Source organism: Nuphar pumila, chromosome 16 (assembly GCF_984573655.1).
Source record: "Nuphar pumila chromosome 16, dmNupPumi1.hap1.1, whole genome shotgun sequence".
Classification (NCBI taxonomy): domain Eukaryota; kingdom Viridiplantae; phylum Streptophyta; class Magnoliopsida; order Nymphaeales; family Nymphaeaceae; genus Nuphar; species Nuphar pumila.
The window spans coordinates 3,181,866-3,194,639 of NC_143264.1; the positions used below are offsets into that span (position 1 = coordinate 3,181,866).

The following is a 12,774-nucleotide window of genomic DNA, read 5'->3' on the forward strand; positions in this document are numbered from 1 at the left end:
TATGACAAATTTCATTTTGTGTTAAATAATTTTGGAATTCATTAGACAAGTATTCACCACCGGAATCAGTTCTCAAAGTGGATATATTACTTTGAAATTGGTATTGAATTTTTATATGAAATTCTTTGAAGAAGGAAAACACTTCTAATTTATAACTAAGGAAATAGATCCAAACATATCGAGTAAAGTCATCGATGAAAGTGACATAGTAAGAGTAACCCCCTTTAGACATGACCGAAGATGGACCCCAAACATCCGAGTGCATCAATTCAAAGGGTCTTGAAAAAAGAAATGTTCTAGTTGGAAAAGGAATAGACTTCATTTTTCTAAAAATACAATCTTTGCAATTAATGTTTTTTTCCTTACAAAATTTATTTCCAAATGAAAAAAGATACATTTTTGAATAGCTTGGATGACCAAGCCTTTTATGCCAAGTTTCAATACTTTTCTCTTGGACATAAGAACAAAAATAGTTTGTAGGAAGGTTTAGATGATCCATATAGTAGAGCTCCCCTTTCCTATGGCCTTGCCCAATCCGCTTCTCGGACCGGAGATCCTGCACAAAGCAACCATTAGATGAAAAAGATATTTCACATCCATGGTCGACAATTTGGGAGACCGAAAAAAGGTTTAAATTTAATTTTGGAACAACTCTAACTTTTGGAACAAAAAGATTTTGAGAATTTTTGGAGTTTAGAGCTCCAATATTAGAAATTTTCAAAAAAGTTTCATCGGCCATAGAAACACAAGAGCTTTTTGAATTGGTGCAAACATCGACTAAAGCACTTTCATGAGGGGTCATATGAAAAGATGCTCCAGAGTTTAAGATCCAAGAGTACGTACCAGGTGATGATGTAGACGCAATGGCCACACACGATGTGGAGGAAGTAGCTTTAAGGATTTGTTGAAGAGCCATGGATATTTGACCAAGGGTCTCTTTGAGGTCACCATTCTTGCCTTCATCTTCTTTGGTGGTAGATTCTTCAAGAGAGGTCACCTTAGGCTTGAAAGTTCCATTGAGCTTTGGGCAAGCGGGTTTTATGTGACTCGGATCATAGCAATGATGACATACAATCATTTTTCTTCCTCTATTGTAGTTTCCTTGTTTACCAAAGTGGGGAGGGGGTTATAGGTTTTTACATTATTGTCGGGTTTGGAAACGGCAAGCACTTCATCAACATTCTTACTCATGCCAAACCGTGTTTCTTCTTGAGTGATTTCGGCAATAGCATCCTCTATTGGAGGAAAGATGGATCTATGGAGAAGTGATGACCTCACTTGCTCAAATTCGGGACGTAGCCCAAATAAGAATTGAAACAATCGATCTTGTTCCATTTGCTTTGTCTTAATTCGACATCTTCCATAGCAACCCATTTTGGCTCTAAAAAAGCCAACTCATCCCATAGTGAGTTTAAAGCACTATAGTAGTCTTGAATCACCTTGTTTGGTGGTTCTAATTTTTTCTTGCAAAAATATGCTCTTGCAAGATCCTTCTGGGTATACATACCCTTCATAAAAAACCAAGCTTCATTGGCGCCACAAAATTTAGCTATATTAGCACATACCTTGAATTTGATGTTGTTCATGAACCAAGCAAGGATTTTTGCATGATTGTTTTCCCAATCTTCAACTTCCTTTTGATGATTTTCAATGGCTTTGAGGAAGCATCTCCCTCAAGAGCCTTTTCTTGTCCACCTTCGATCTTTGTGAGCTAAAATCTAGGTTCCGGAATGGAACCCATAACATACCCCCAAAGTTTCTTGCCTTTGAGGTTGTTCTCCATTGCCGATGCCCATATCATGTAGTTATTTCCATTGAGTTTGAAGGATAGGTCGATTTTTGCTTCCATAATGCCACCAAGAAGTGAGAAGAATGGAGACAATAGATGAGAAGTATATGTACCACGCTTCTTCCTCTAAGAACCGAGTGGCTCTGATACCATGTAATGAGATATGCGAAAATACAAAGAGTGCTATAAGCACTTACAATGTCCTACAATGGACAAACAAAAGAGACAATAGCCAAGTCCACAAAGGGACAACACATACACAAGCCTTGAGGTAGGCAAAAATATAAAAGTCTCTTTATTGAAAGAGAGAGAGCTCTCAAGCATGAAAATATACAAAAGGGGTCACCCCTATTTATACAAAGAATCAAGGTAAAAAGGAGAGCCAAGAGCCTCAAAAGAAGAGCCCAAAAGGGGGCTCCCATGGAGTCGTTGGGGGCCCCAACGACTCTATGGTGGGGCCCCTTTTTGGCTTTTACAAAAATAAGAAAAATAAAAAATAAAAATAATTAAAAAAAACTACTTTAAAAGAAATATAGTTGTTTTATAAAACAACTATGTGAAAAGTCATAAATACCCCTATCGGGTATTATATATATATATATATGTGTGTGTGTGTGTGTACGAATACATATTTTAACACATCCTACCGGTGAGGGCAAAACATCATTCTGTAAATGATTTTCACAATGTGCTATTTACACGTTTCGAGGTTATTAGAGACCTCTCATCCTACTCATCGTAGTCCAAGCATATCGTACAGATCTAAAAGTATGGCTACGAAGAGAGGTATGGATTTCTCTAAAAGAAATCTAACAACAATAATTCGCAAAAGAAGTGACGCAACAAGATCCTAACTTTTAACTACTTGAACAACCTTGCAGGATACGAGATCTCCATGGATCTTTTATCTTAAAGATAATGTGGCATCAGCATGACACGTATGCCTTGCGATACCAGTAATGGTGCAAAGTTTCTCAGCAAAAACCTTGCCCAAACCCATACCCCTAAACGGGGTTATCCGAGTTGTGTCGAAATGCAACAGAAGTAGCAAAAACACTATTCCTAATACGTTGATGAGGAAGACTTGGCTGGTATTTCGAAATCGAAACACTCTAAAACTTTACTTTGCAAAACTATTTATTGGAAAACTAGACTTACGAAAAGAAATTTTTTTCTTAAGAATTTTAGTACACACGTGTGAACCCGCATCTTTTGAAAAAGAACATACTTAGAATATGTTGGACCAAATATCTTATTTTGAACATGATTTATCTTTCAAACCGTGAGTACAACACTGTGCAACTCGTGCGAGGCGAGATCGCCATGGATGTCTCATTCGTTTATCACAGTATCTGTATGTTGCGCAAACCTCGCGATACTGGTCTCCACAAACGGGTTAAGGGTTGTTCAAAGGGATCACCACAAAACACAAGTTTGTGTCCCTAATCGAGTTTATTTGAGTCGCATCGGATACGCGAACCGAAGTTGTAAAACACCTCTCCCAAATACATTGATTTGAGAGCTCTTGCCGCTATCTCGCAAAAGACTTTCAAAATCTGCTTTGTAAAACTATGTATTTCGAAAATGGGTTTGCGCATAAAAATCTCCTTTTTGGAGAACTGAAGTGCATAAGTGTAAGTCGTGTCTTTTAAAACAAATGAACGAAACAGAATACGGTTGAAGTTGCACTTAAGTGTAAGTCAATAAAAAGCGAGCTCGTGCACAATACAACGTGATGGCAAGGTGTCATCGATCCCCAAAGTGCCAAAATTGCGTAATGAGCATAAAAATGCGTAAGCAGAACACGAGGTATGAAAATACAAAAGTAAATACATACGTAAGCAATGCACAAAGTATAAAACAAGTAAATAAATGCGTAAAGAAAATAACCCGTGAAATAAAGCATGGCGGCAAAAGTAAAGACAAGGAAAGTAAAGATAGAAAAGTAAAAAGGACAAGGATCATGAAACCGCGTCCTTGAGTTAAATGCATACATATATAGATATATGTATACATATATATTGTCCTTAGCATTTCCTTTCCCATTTAAAGTTTTAATGGCTTAATTTAAGTTCGTTCATTGCCCTTTACGCAATTTTCTCCTGCCTTGGGGGTTTCGCACGTCTCGAGTGTACGAGCTGAAGGTCTCGAGCCGCGGGGCATGTGTGGGCTTCATCATGTAAGCTGTGAATGTATAATCATGTTAGAATACGAGTTAAGGCTCAAAAAGAATATAAACAAGCAAGGGGAGTCGGCCCTGCCCGCAGGCATCAGGAAGGCAGGGGTGGACTCGGCTGTCAGGCCAAGCCTGGCTCTGCCAGAACGCGCAAAAGAGGCAAAGGCAGGTGCTTTGCTGTTGCCAGCATGCTGGAAACGCCGAGGGTGGCAGAAGCTTGGCCCCGAACAACCCGTCGGGAAAACAGAAGGCGGCAAGGGCTCGGCCCTAGCCGACCTGCCAAGAATGCAAAGGGTGACAGGGGGCTTGGCCCCTACAGTCTTGCCAAAAAAAGGAAGGCGGCAAGGGCTTGGCCCCTGCCGTCCTACAAAGAACCCAGAAGACAGGGGCTTGTCCCCTGCCGGCCTACCAAAAAAGAACAAAAGCGACAAGGCTATGGCCCTGCTGGCCTGTCAAAGGAACTGACTATTGACCTACCGGAAAAAGGCCCAGACGGCAGGGGCAAAGCCCCTGCTTGACCAAGGGGAGGCAGGGCTTTGCCCTGCTTGCCGAAAACCTCAGGCGACAGGGGCGTCGCCCATGCCAGCCTGCCAAAAAAGAAGAAGAAGAAGAAGAAGAAGCAGACAACAAAGGGAGAAAGAGGAAGAAGACAATGCAGGAGGAGAGAGAGGGTTGACGAAACAGGACTCCATCATCGGCTGGTCGGAACACGAGCAAAAAAGAGGGGGAGGGGGAGCGAGGGAAACAGAGGCGATGCAGGGGTAAAGGGGATGGCCGGACGGAGGTGTCGGCCTAGGTTGGGTGTGGGGCGGAAAGGGGTCGGCAAGGTTGCCAAGGAGGGAGGGGTAATAGTGAGAGAGAGAGATCGGAAGGGGGGTGGGGTGTCGAGGCTCACCGAAGGGTGTGCTCAGGGTTGCCGGCATCGAGTGCCCTGCTAGCTGAAGAAGATGGAGGGGAACGGTTGTGGGTCGCCGACGCATACAGAGAGACGTAGGAAGGTCGACAGCGATGTCGTCGGAGCTCGCAGAGGAAAGGCTGCGGGGGAGGAGGGCGAATACAGAGAGAGGGGAGAGGGTCACGCGAGGGCGGGGATGGAGGGTGCTGGCCGAGATTGGTCGCCCTGCGAGGAGGCGCCTGCGAAGCTGCCGAAGTGGGGGTATAGGGGACACGGGGAAGAGGGAGGCTGACAGATAGGGGAGGGGGCTTATCGCCTACTCCTCCCCCTGCGTAACCCTTTTAAGGACGCAGGGCGGTGGGGTGGTGCCCCTTCCCCTATGCCCTCATGGATCTGGGTCGGGTCCGAATCCGAATCCGACCCGGGTCCAACTAATTAGTTTTCTTTTTTTACATGGATTTTACACTCAACCACTTTTACTTGAAAGTTTTCTATGCTTTGCTTGGAAAATTGAAATTGTTTGATTTATCCTAACTTTTTATGTTGCATGGTACAGGAGATTTGGTTCATAAACTAACATAAATTTAGGAACATGATTCATGTTCGTGGTCAGAGAAAAGGAAAGAGCAAGATAAGAAGTACAAAACCTTGGTTAACATAAGTTGTCTTAAATGGAACCATAGCAGCATGAAACTTCTCTTCAAATTAAAAAGCACAAACATTTTGAAACGGTTAAAGTTTCAGTCTGCTGAAAGTGAAGGCAGAAATCACACGAGTGTAAGGCAGTTTCACAAAATGCCATAATTAATGATATTCAAAAAATAACACAAGTTCTAAATTAGAAACAACATATCATACATAAATTTTGATACTATCATCACTAAGTACTTTACTAATAAGAGGAAAAAGGATAAATATTTAAACACACAGTGCATAGAAGCAGGAGACTGGAGTATGTGTAGAATTAGCATGATCAATCTTAGTCTGATTAATGATTGAAGAGAAACTGTATGCATGAAGAAAAAGGACCTATACCTGTGGCAGCATTCACCAATATTCCGAAGTCGATCATCATCTTCTTATCTTTAACTTCCTCCCTTTTAGCTTCAGCTTGGTCAAGCTTGAAGAAAATCCCTCTTCTCAATGATTTAATTGGTGGATGATTCCCTTTTGTAATAATAACATCATGAGGAACACTTACAATCTTGACTAAACATCATTTACAGTAAATAGGAACATATTTGACAAAAAAATGAGAAGTTCTTGAGGAAATCAAATCCACAAAGAGTAGTAGTTAGCGAGAATTTGGAGCATGAAATGTCAAACAGATCAATTCATTTGGAGGATAAATATTATCTTCTCACTAGAACAATCTATGATTAACTAGAATGAAGTATCTGGGCTCCATTAAGAAAGTAACAAATAGGCACATCTAATATTGATGAACACTTATCATCAATAACACCAGAGGAGTGATCTCAAACCACTAAAGATGGAGTTGAATGCATGATTAAAAGGTCAAAATGCCTCATACTCGACTCGTGGAGAACAGAAACACCACTTGGGTTGGATATGTAATTTACCACGTTTGCAAATTGATGCTCTGGATGGATTGAGTCCCCCAGTCCAGTGACCAAGAATAAAAGACATCTGGAGGGGAAAATGAAAATGCAGACAACTGATTAATCCTTGGCCAAGGAACATAAATATACATATTACATAGGCAGAGAAGATACTGAATCATACCTATAACTCATTTCCCATAAAAATAAATAATACCCAACAACCATTTCTTGTGGTTATCACACAAACCAATTTGTATTCTACATTATTTAGATAGCCAAATCATATCTAAAACATATATGCAGCTAATCCACCAAACTAGACAAACCTCACCAATCATTCATTTTAATCCACATCAACCACTTTGACTGAAAAAGGTTGATTAATGTAAATGGATTATTGAATAAATAATTGAATCAGCAATCATTTTTCATTGTCACACAAACCTTTTTTCTTCATAATAGTCAAATGATATAAATGAAGCGTCAGAATAGTACGAAGCCCCACTTCAGAATTTGTCTGGCAGATATTGGAAATTTTCAACAGAAACAGTGCTTAGAACATCTCTGGAGCGAACAATGAAAATGGTCCAAAACTACACACTCCACTGGGTTGGTTGGCAGCTCCACTAGACTTTAGCAAGCTCACAAAGTTCAGTAATAATTCAAGAGATCTTCCAACCAGTTGATCATTCTTTTCAGATTCCCCTCAAGTTTCTCTTCATCTGTGCCAAATCCTTTCTAAATGTAAATTTGACAAGGCCTGTAAGACTTAGCCAAGACAATGGAATCCCTCTTTGGTTGTTAAAGGTGCTAGGCAGAGCCTAGGCGATAAGCCCCTAAAAAGACTAGGTGGGGACTAGGCAGGCTAGTTGGTACCCCAATTAAAAAATTTTAAAATACACAAAATATGTAAAAAAAATGCTAAAATTAATAACAAACGCTTAGACAACATAAAATCAATCAACAATAAGCAATAGACAAAACAAAACATGTCGACGAACACTATAAAACAATTATATTAAATAACCTGCTAAAAAAAAATAAGAATAAATGAACAAGTGAACAAACAAACCATACAACTAACAATATACAAAAAATAAAATCATGTATACAAAAAACTTAATAACAATAGACATAAAATAAGCAATAGACAAATACGAAGAAGAAATGAATAGGAAAAATAAACAAACCATGCAATTGATAACCTGCTCAAAAAATTTAAGAATAAATGAACAATTAAATAAACAAACTATACAACTAACAAAGTGAATGAACAATATACAAAAAAATAAAATCATGTATACAAAAAAAGTAACAACAATAGACATAAAACATAAGATCATATATGTGTGAAAAAAAAATACATAAACTATATAATATATACATATACATAATTACATACGCTTATAAGTTATAATATGCTAACATATATATTTATATATTTACATGCAGAAGACAGATATATAATACATATGTGCATCAGCAACTGAGTGTATGTGCGTGTGTGTATGTGAAGTGTGAACTGTGAAAAGGATATAAAACAGATTATATATAAGTTACACACACACACACACACACACACACACATATATATATATATATATATAACTCAGAAACAGTCAACCAAAAATATAATTCAGAAACATAACCCAGAAATAGTCAAAGAAATTATATATGAATTACATACATAGATATATATGTGTATATATATAAACGAAACACACAAACACAGAATATATATATATATATAATTGAAACATAGAATATATAATATATAACTGAAATACAAAATATTATAATATATGCCTATGATACATTAATATATATAATTATATATATTTACACAAAACAAACATATATGTGCATCAGCAGCTGTGTGGGTGCATGTGAAGCGTGAACTATGAAAAAAAACAGTCAAACAGATCATATATGAATTACACACAGATATTTAACTAAAAAATATAACTCATAAACATGACTCAGAAACAGTCAACCAGAATTATAACTCAGAAATATAACTTAGAAGCAATCAAACAAATTATATATATATATATATAAATGAAACACACAAACACATAATGTAATAAAAGAAAAAAAAAAGAAGAAAAAAAAGGGGAGGAAGAGAAGAAGAAGAAGAAACCCCAAAGAGAGAGTAAGAGTGAGTGAGAGAGAGAGAGAGGTGAGAAACCGAGAGATAGAGGCAGAGAGCGAGAGAGAGAGAGGCAAAGAGATGCGTACCTTTTTTTCTTGCTAAGAAAACCGAGAGAGATAGAACGAAAGGGCGAGAGAGACAGAGAGGGGAGAGAGTGAGCAAAAAGGGGAAAGGTCTAAACTTTCCGCATACCCCACCAGTAGTAAAAAAAAAAAACAGGCTTAGGTGGTCCCAGCCTAAGTGGTGACTAGCGGTAAAATAAGGTTCCATCACCCAAGGGGTGAGGCTGGACGCCGCCTATCCCTTCCCATGTACTCATGTAATATGATTCATTATATCAAGTAGTGATGAGTACGTTTATCTTGAAAATTTGTATGAAACCATGCTTATATAATGATTAATCAGGTAAGCAACTGCAAACTAAGCACCAAATTTCAACAACCGAAAAGCAAAAAACCAAACACCAAAGTAACGGGCGGTCAATATATATATATATATATATATATATATATATATATATATATATATATATATATATATATATATAGAGAGAGAGAGAGAGAGAGAGAGAGAGAAATCAGTAGTGATGGGCGGGTTAAGCATTGAATGATGCTCGAACACACCAAAAATTTAAAAAAAAAATGTGTTTTTAGCTGAGGTCTTGACCGCCGCTAAAAACACATATAAGCACAAAAAAAAATTGCACTGCTGATTGCGTGTGATCAGTGGCTCAAAAACGTCCAAAAACAGTGGACGATTTAAGCATCAACTGTTATGGGCTACTATATATATAAGTAAAGATAGGGTGCTCCCGAAACACCTACTCCCACTTAATTGAAGATTCAAATTTTCTAAACTTTTGAGTATTTTTTGTTAATCAGATCTTACATATATGATCTACAATTATTATTTAGTGGAAACCAAATTTTGGATCATGTGATTATGGCATACACGTAGGTTTTTTAAGAACTTAAAAAATCGACAGTTCACAATGTACCAAAATTTTATGACTTAAAAAATCTTATTTTCTATGTATAAGTAAAGATAGGTGCTCCCGAAACACCTACTCCCACTTAATTGAAGATTCAAATTTTCTAAACTTTTGAGCATTTTTTGTTAATCAGGTCTTACAGATATGATCTACAATTATTATTTAGTGAAAACCAAATTTTGGATCATGTTACATGTAGGTTTTTTAAGATCTTACCATGACTTAGAAAATCTTGTTTTTATGTTAAAAAAAACATGATCCAAAACATGGTTTCTATCAAATAAATTATGTTGAATACATCTATAACGTCTGATTGAGAAGATACAACGTATCTTCTATGATTTCCAGTAGGTACGTGCTCACCATTTTCCAGTAGACTTCGCCCTGCTTGCCGGAAGTCTTAGAGGCAGCCCCGCCTGCCGGAAAGACACATGTAGACGCCCCTGTCAGAAAAGAAAAGGAGACAAAGAAGAAGAAGATGAGGAGGAAGACAACACAGGAGGAGAGAGAGGCTACCTGAGGTGAGGCCGGAGAAGGGGGACGTCGAGCACCGGCGTCGGGGCCACCTTCGGTGAGCCGAAGAGGACGAGGGAGAGAGAGCACGTGAGGAGGGTTTTGGTGTCGGGTATCCTCCGGCGAATCGAAGGGGACAAGGGGTCGGGGGTGTATGGCCGTGGGTCGCTGGCCGGATTCGTAGGAGGCGAGAAACGAGGGGAGAGAAAATGAGCAGGAACAGGGGGTGCTCGGGACAGGGGGACTGCAGTTGGGCTGCTGACGGCAGGTGGCTGGACGTGGGCGTGAGGTCACCGGCGGCGATGGTCAGAAAAAGGAAGCAGAAGAGAAGGAGCGGCGCGGGGGAGGAGTGCGATCGCAGAGAGAGAGAGAGGGCTGCGAGAGGGGGAGGGTGGTTAGGGTACCCGGGTTCGGGTCCGGTCGGATCCAGATCCGACCTCAGTCCAATTTTTTTTCCTAAAAAATTTGGGTTTTACAGTAACAGTGATTCCCATTATACTTTTAACCAGTTCCAACTCTGGTTTTTAGAAAAAATAGATTAAGTACACACCCTTGGGAAAAAATATGAATTGGATTATGACAATGAAACTATAGACCAGTTATGAAACTATATGTTATTCAAATCCACACAAATGGAGCGGATGTCCCAGAAAATATTTTATTGGCAAAGCAAAATATCTATTTCCTCCCTGTGGGATCAATTAGCAGACAAGCAGCAAAATAAATATTGCACGAATAAGCAGAAAAACAAGTAAATATTCGAATGAAGAAAGTGTCCATCAACGAAATCTACTTCTAAGTGAGTTTTATTCTGCTTCCACTTAGAAATGAAGGAGCTACAAAAGCAGAGCAGCAAGCACAAAACTATGACCAAGAAAGCACAGAACCCATCTTCTTCATTTCGCATACAGAATCGATATTTGGGCAAAATTAGAAAGTGGGTGTTGGAGTTTTTCCTCTGAATTGCAATAATCGCCAAAGAAGCAGAATACCTCGCTCTTTGTTTCGCCGGAAAAGCCGGAAAATAGTTGATATTGCCGAAAAACGAGTGCCTCTCGCCTGCTCAAGCGTGAGAAATCGACTTGGCGAGACCTCGAAGGTTTGGCGGCGATGGAAAATAGGAAATTTGACGATTTATAGCACGGTTTGGATTTTTTTTTTGTATATGAGGGAAAAAAAGATAAAAGTCTCATTACAACCTTAGTATCTATGAGATATGAACTCGACGCACCCGAGTCGGGTGCGGCAGGTGCGGGCACGCCCACGCACCTCATGCCATAGCGTCCAGGTATGATGATAAATAAGAAGACCCGGGTCTAGACCTGATAGTCCGATTAATATATAAATCCAGGTATGGTTTGTGAAATTTTATATCGGACCTGGACCCAACTGAGTTCTGATTAAGACCCATAAATTTTCAATGTAAAAATAGTGCAAAATATTATTTTACCGAGTGTGACCCAGGTCCGATTCATGCAGTTCTTATCGAGTCCGGGTATGGTTTCTCTTATGATAGATCCGATTAGACCGAGTCTAAACCCGATACCATACACAAAAATCAGAATCAGTTCTGATTTCACCTGGGTCCGAACAAAACCCGACCCATTGACACCCCTACCTAGTGCTGCATGGGACCGGTTGGGTCTGGACCCAGCCAAATCATTTTTTTTTTCTTTTCCTTAACCAAGATCAGGAAGAGAGGTGGGGGTGGGTTTCGTTGTCTCCTATCCAACCCGTTGGCAGTCCTAGGTCTACTTACCCAAACATTGGCTAGTATGAGAGGAGAATGCTATACATTAGAAATGATTTTCTTTCGAGTGAGAGCTAATGGCAAAAACGAAGTTGTCTCCTAGCACGCAAACCATCACAGTCATCAACAAAAAGACTCTAAACGCCTATGATCATGGTGGGTTGTGGAGTGGGGAAATTTCAAAGTACTCACTACCACAATTATCTTAAGCATCTCAGCCAGAGATTGTACCCAAAGCAAGGAATTACAGAAAATAGACAAAAGAGGCACCATCATATGCCTTAATCATACACAAGTACACTTCACTTTTAACTCCTAGCTTCTAGGCATATAAGTTTCCACGTTTTACCTGTCTAAACGAAATCTATTTTGAGTAGACTTCAATGCATGAATAAACCAAGAGCGCTTGGTAGGGGCAGCATGTGAGTGTCACCAAGTTGATGAAACTTTTAGAAGTTTGAAACTGATGCAGAGAATCGCTCTCTAGATAAAACTCTAATTATCTAAAAAAGTAAAAAATATTAAAAAATAACAAAAATTACAAAAAAAAAAATTAACTAAAAATCACTTTTCATCAAGCTCTCCCTTCCCTCTTTACAAGAGTATATATGGCAAACAGTAAGAAAACCTTAGAAACCTCAATCCCAATGTGGATATTAGATAGATTTGAAACTCTATTAATATCAAAACAAAATCCAAAACTTAATATCTAATTAAGTAATTAAAAAATATAAATAATCAAGTTGGAGGTTTTACCTACTTAGGTTTGGGTAAAAGTTTCAAGAATAGTACTATGAAAAGGTAGGCCTTCTTAGACATATTGCTTTGAGGCTTTTTTAGCATGATCAAAATGAACAAACCGATATGCATCAAATGTTGCATCACTGTTAATGTTTGAATATGTCATAAACCTTGGTTATCTCGATCCTTTTGTAACTCATCC

The 12,774-nt window shown here is 38.9% G+C and overlaps 1 protein-coding gene across 1 annotated transcript in view; it reads right to left on the reverse strand.

The window, feature by feature from the left end:
• The window catches only part of CCDA (cytochrome c biogenesis protein family), a 40,692-nt gene extending 31,895 nt beyond the window's left edge, over positions 1-8,797 (reverse strand). Inside the window, exons 1-3 of the mRNA XM_089992076.1 lie at positions 8,664-8,797; positions 6,444-6,510; positions 5,896-6,027 (exon numbers count right to left, since the gene is read on the reverse strand). Coding sequence (XP_089848202.1) covers positions 5,896-6,027; positions 6,444-6,510 — 199 coding nt within the window. The 5' untranslated portion in view covers positions 8,664-8,797. The remainder of the gene's footprint in view (positions 1-5,895; positions 6,028-6,443; positions 6,511-8,663) is intronic.
• Between the last annotated feature and the right edge of the window lie 3,977 nt (positions 8,798-12,774).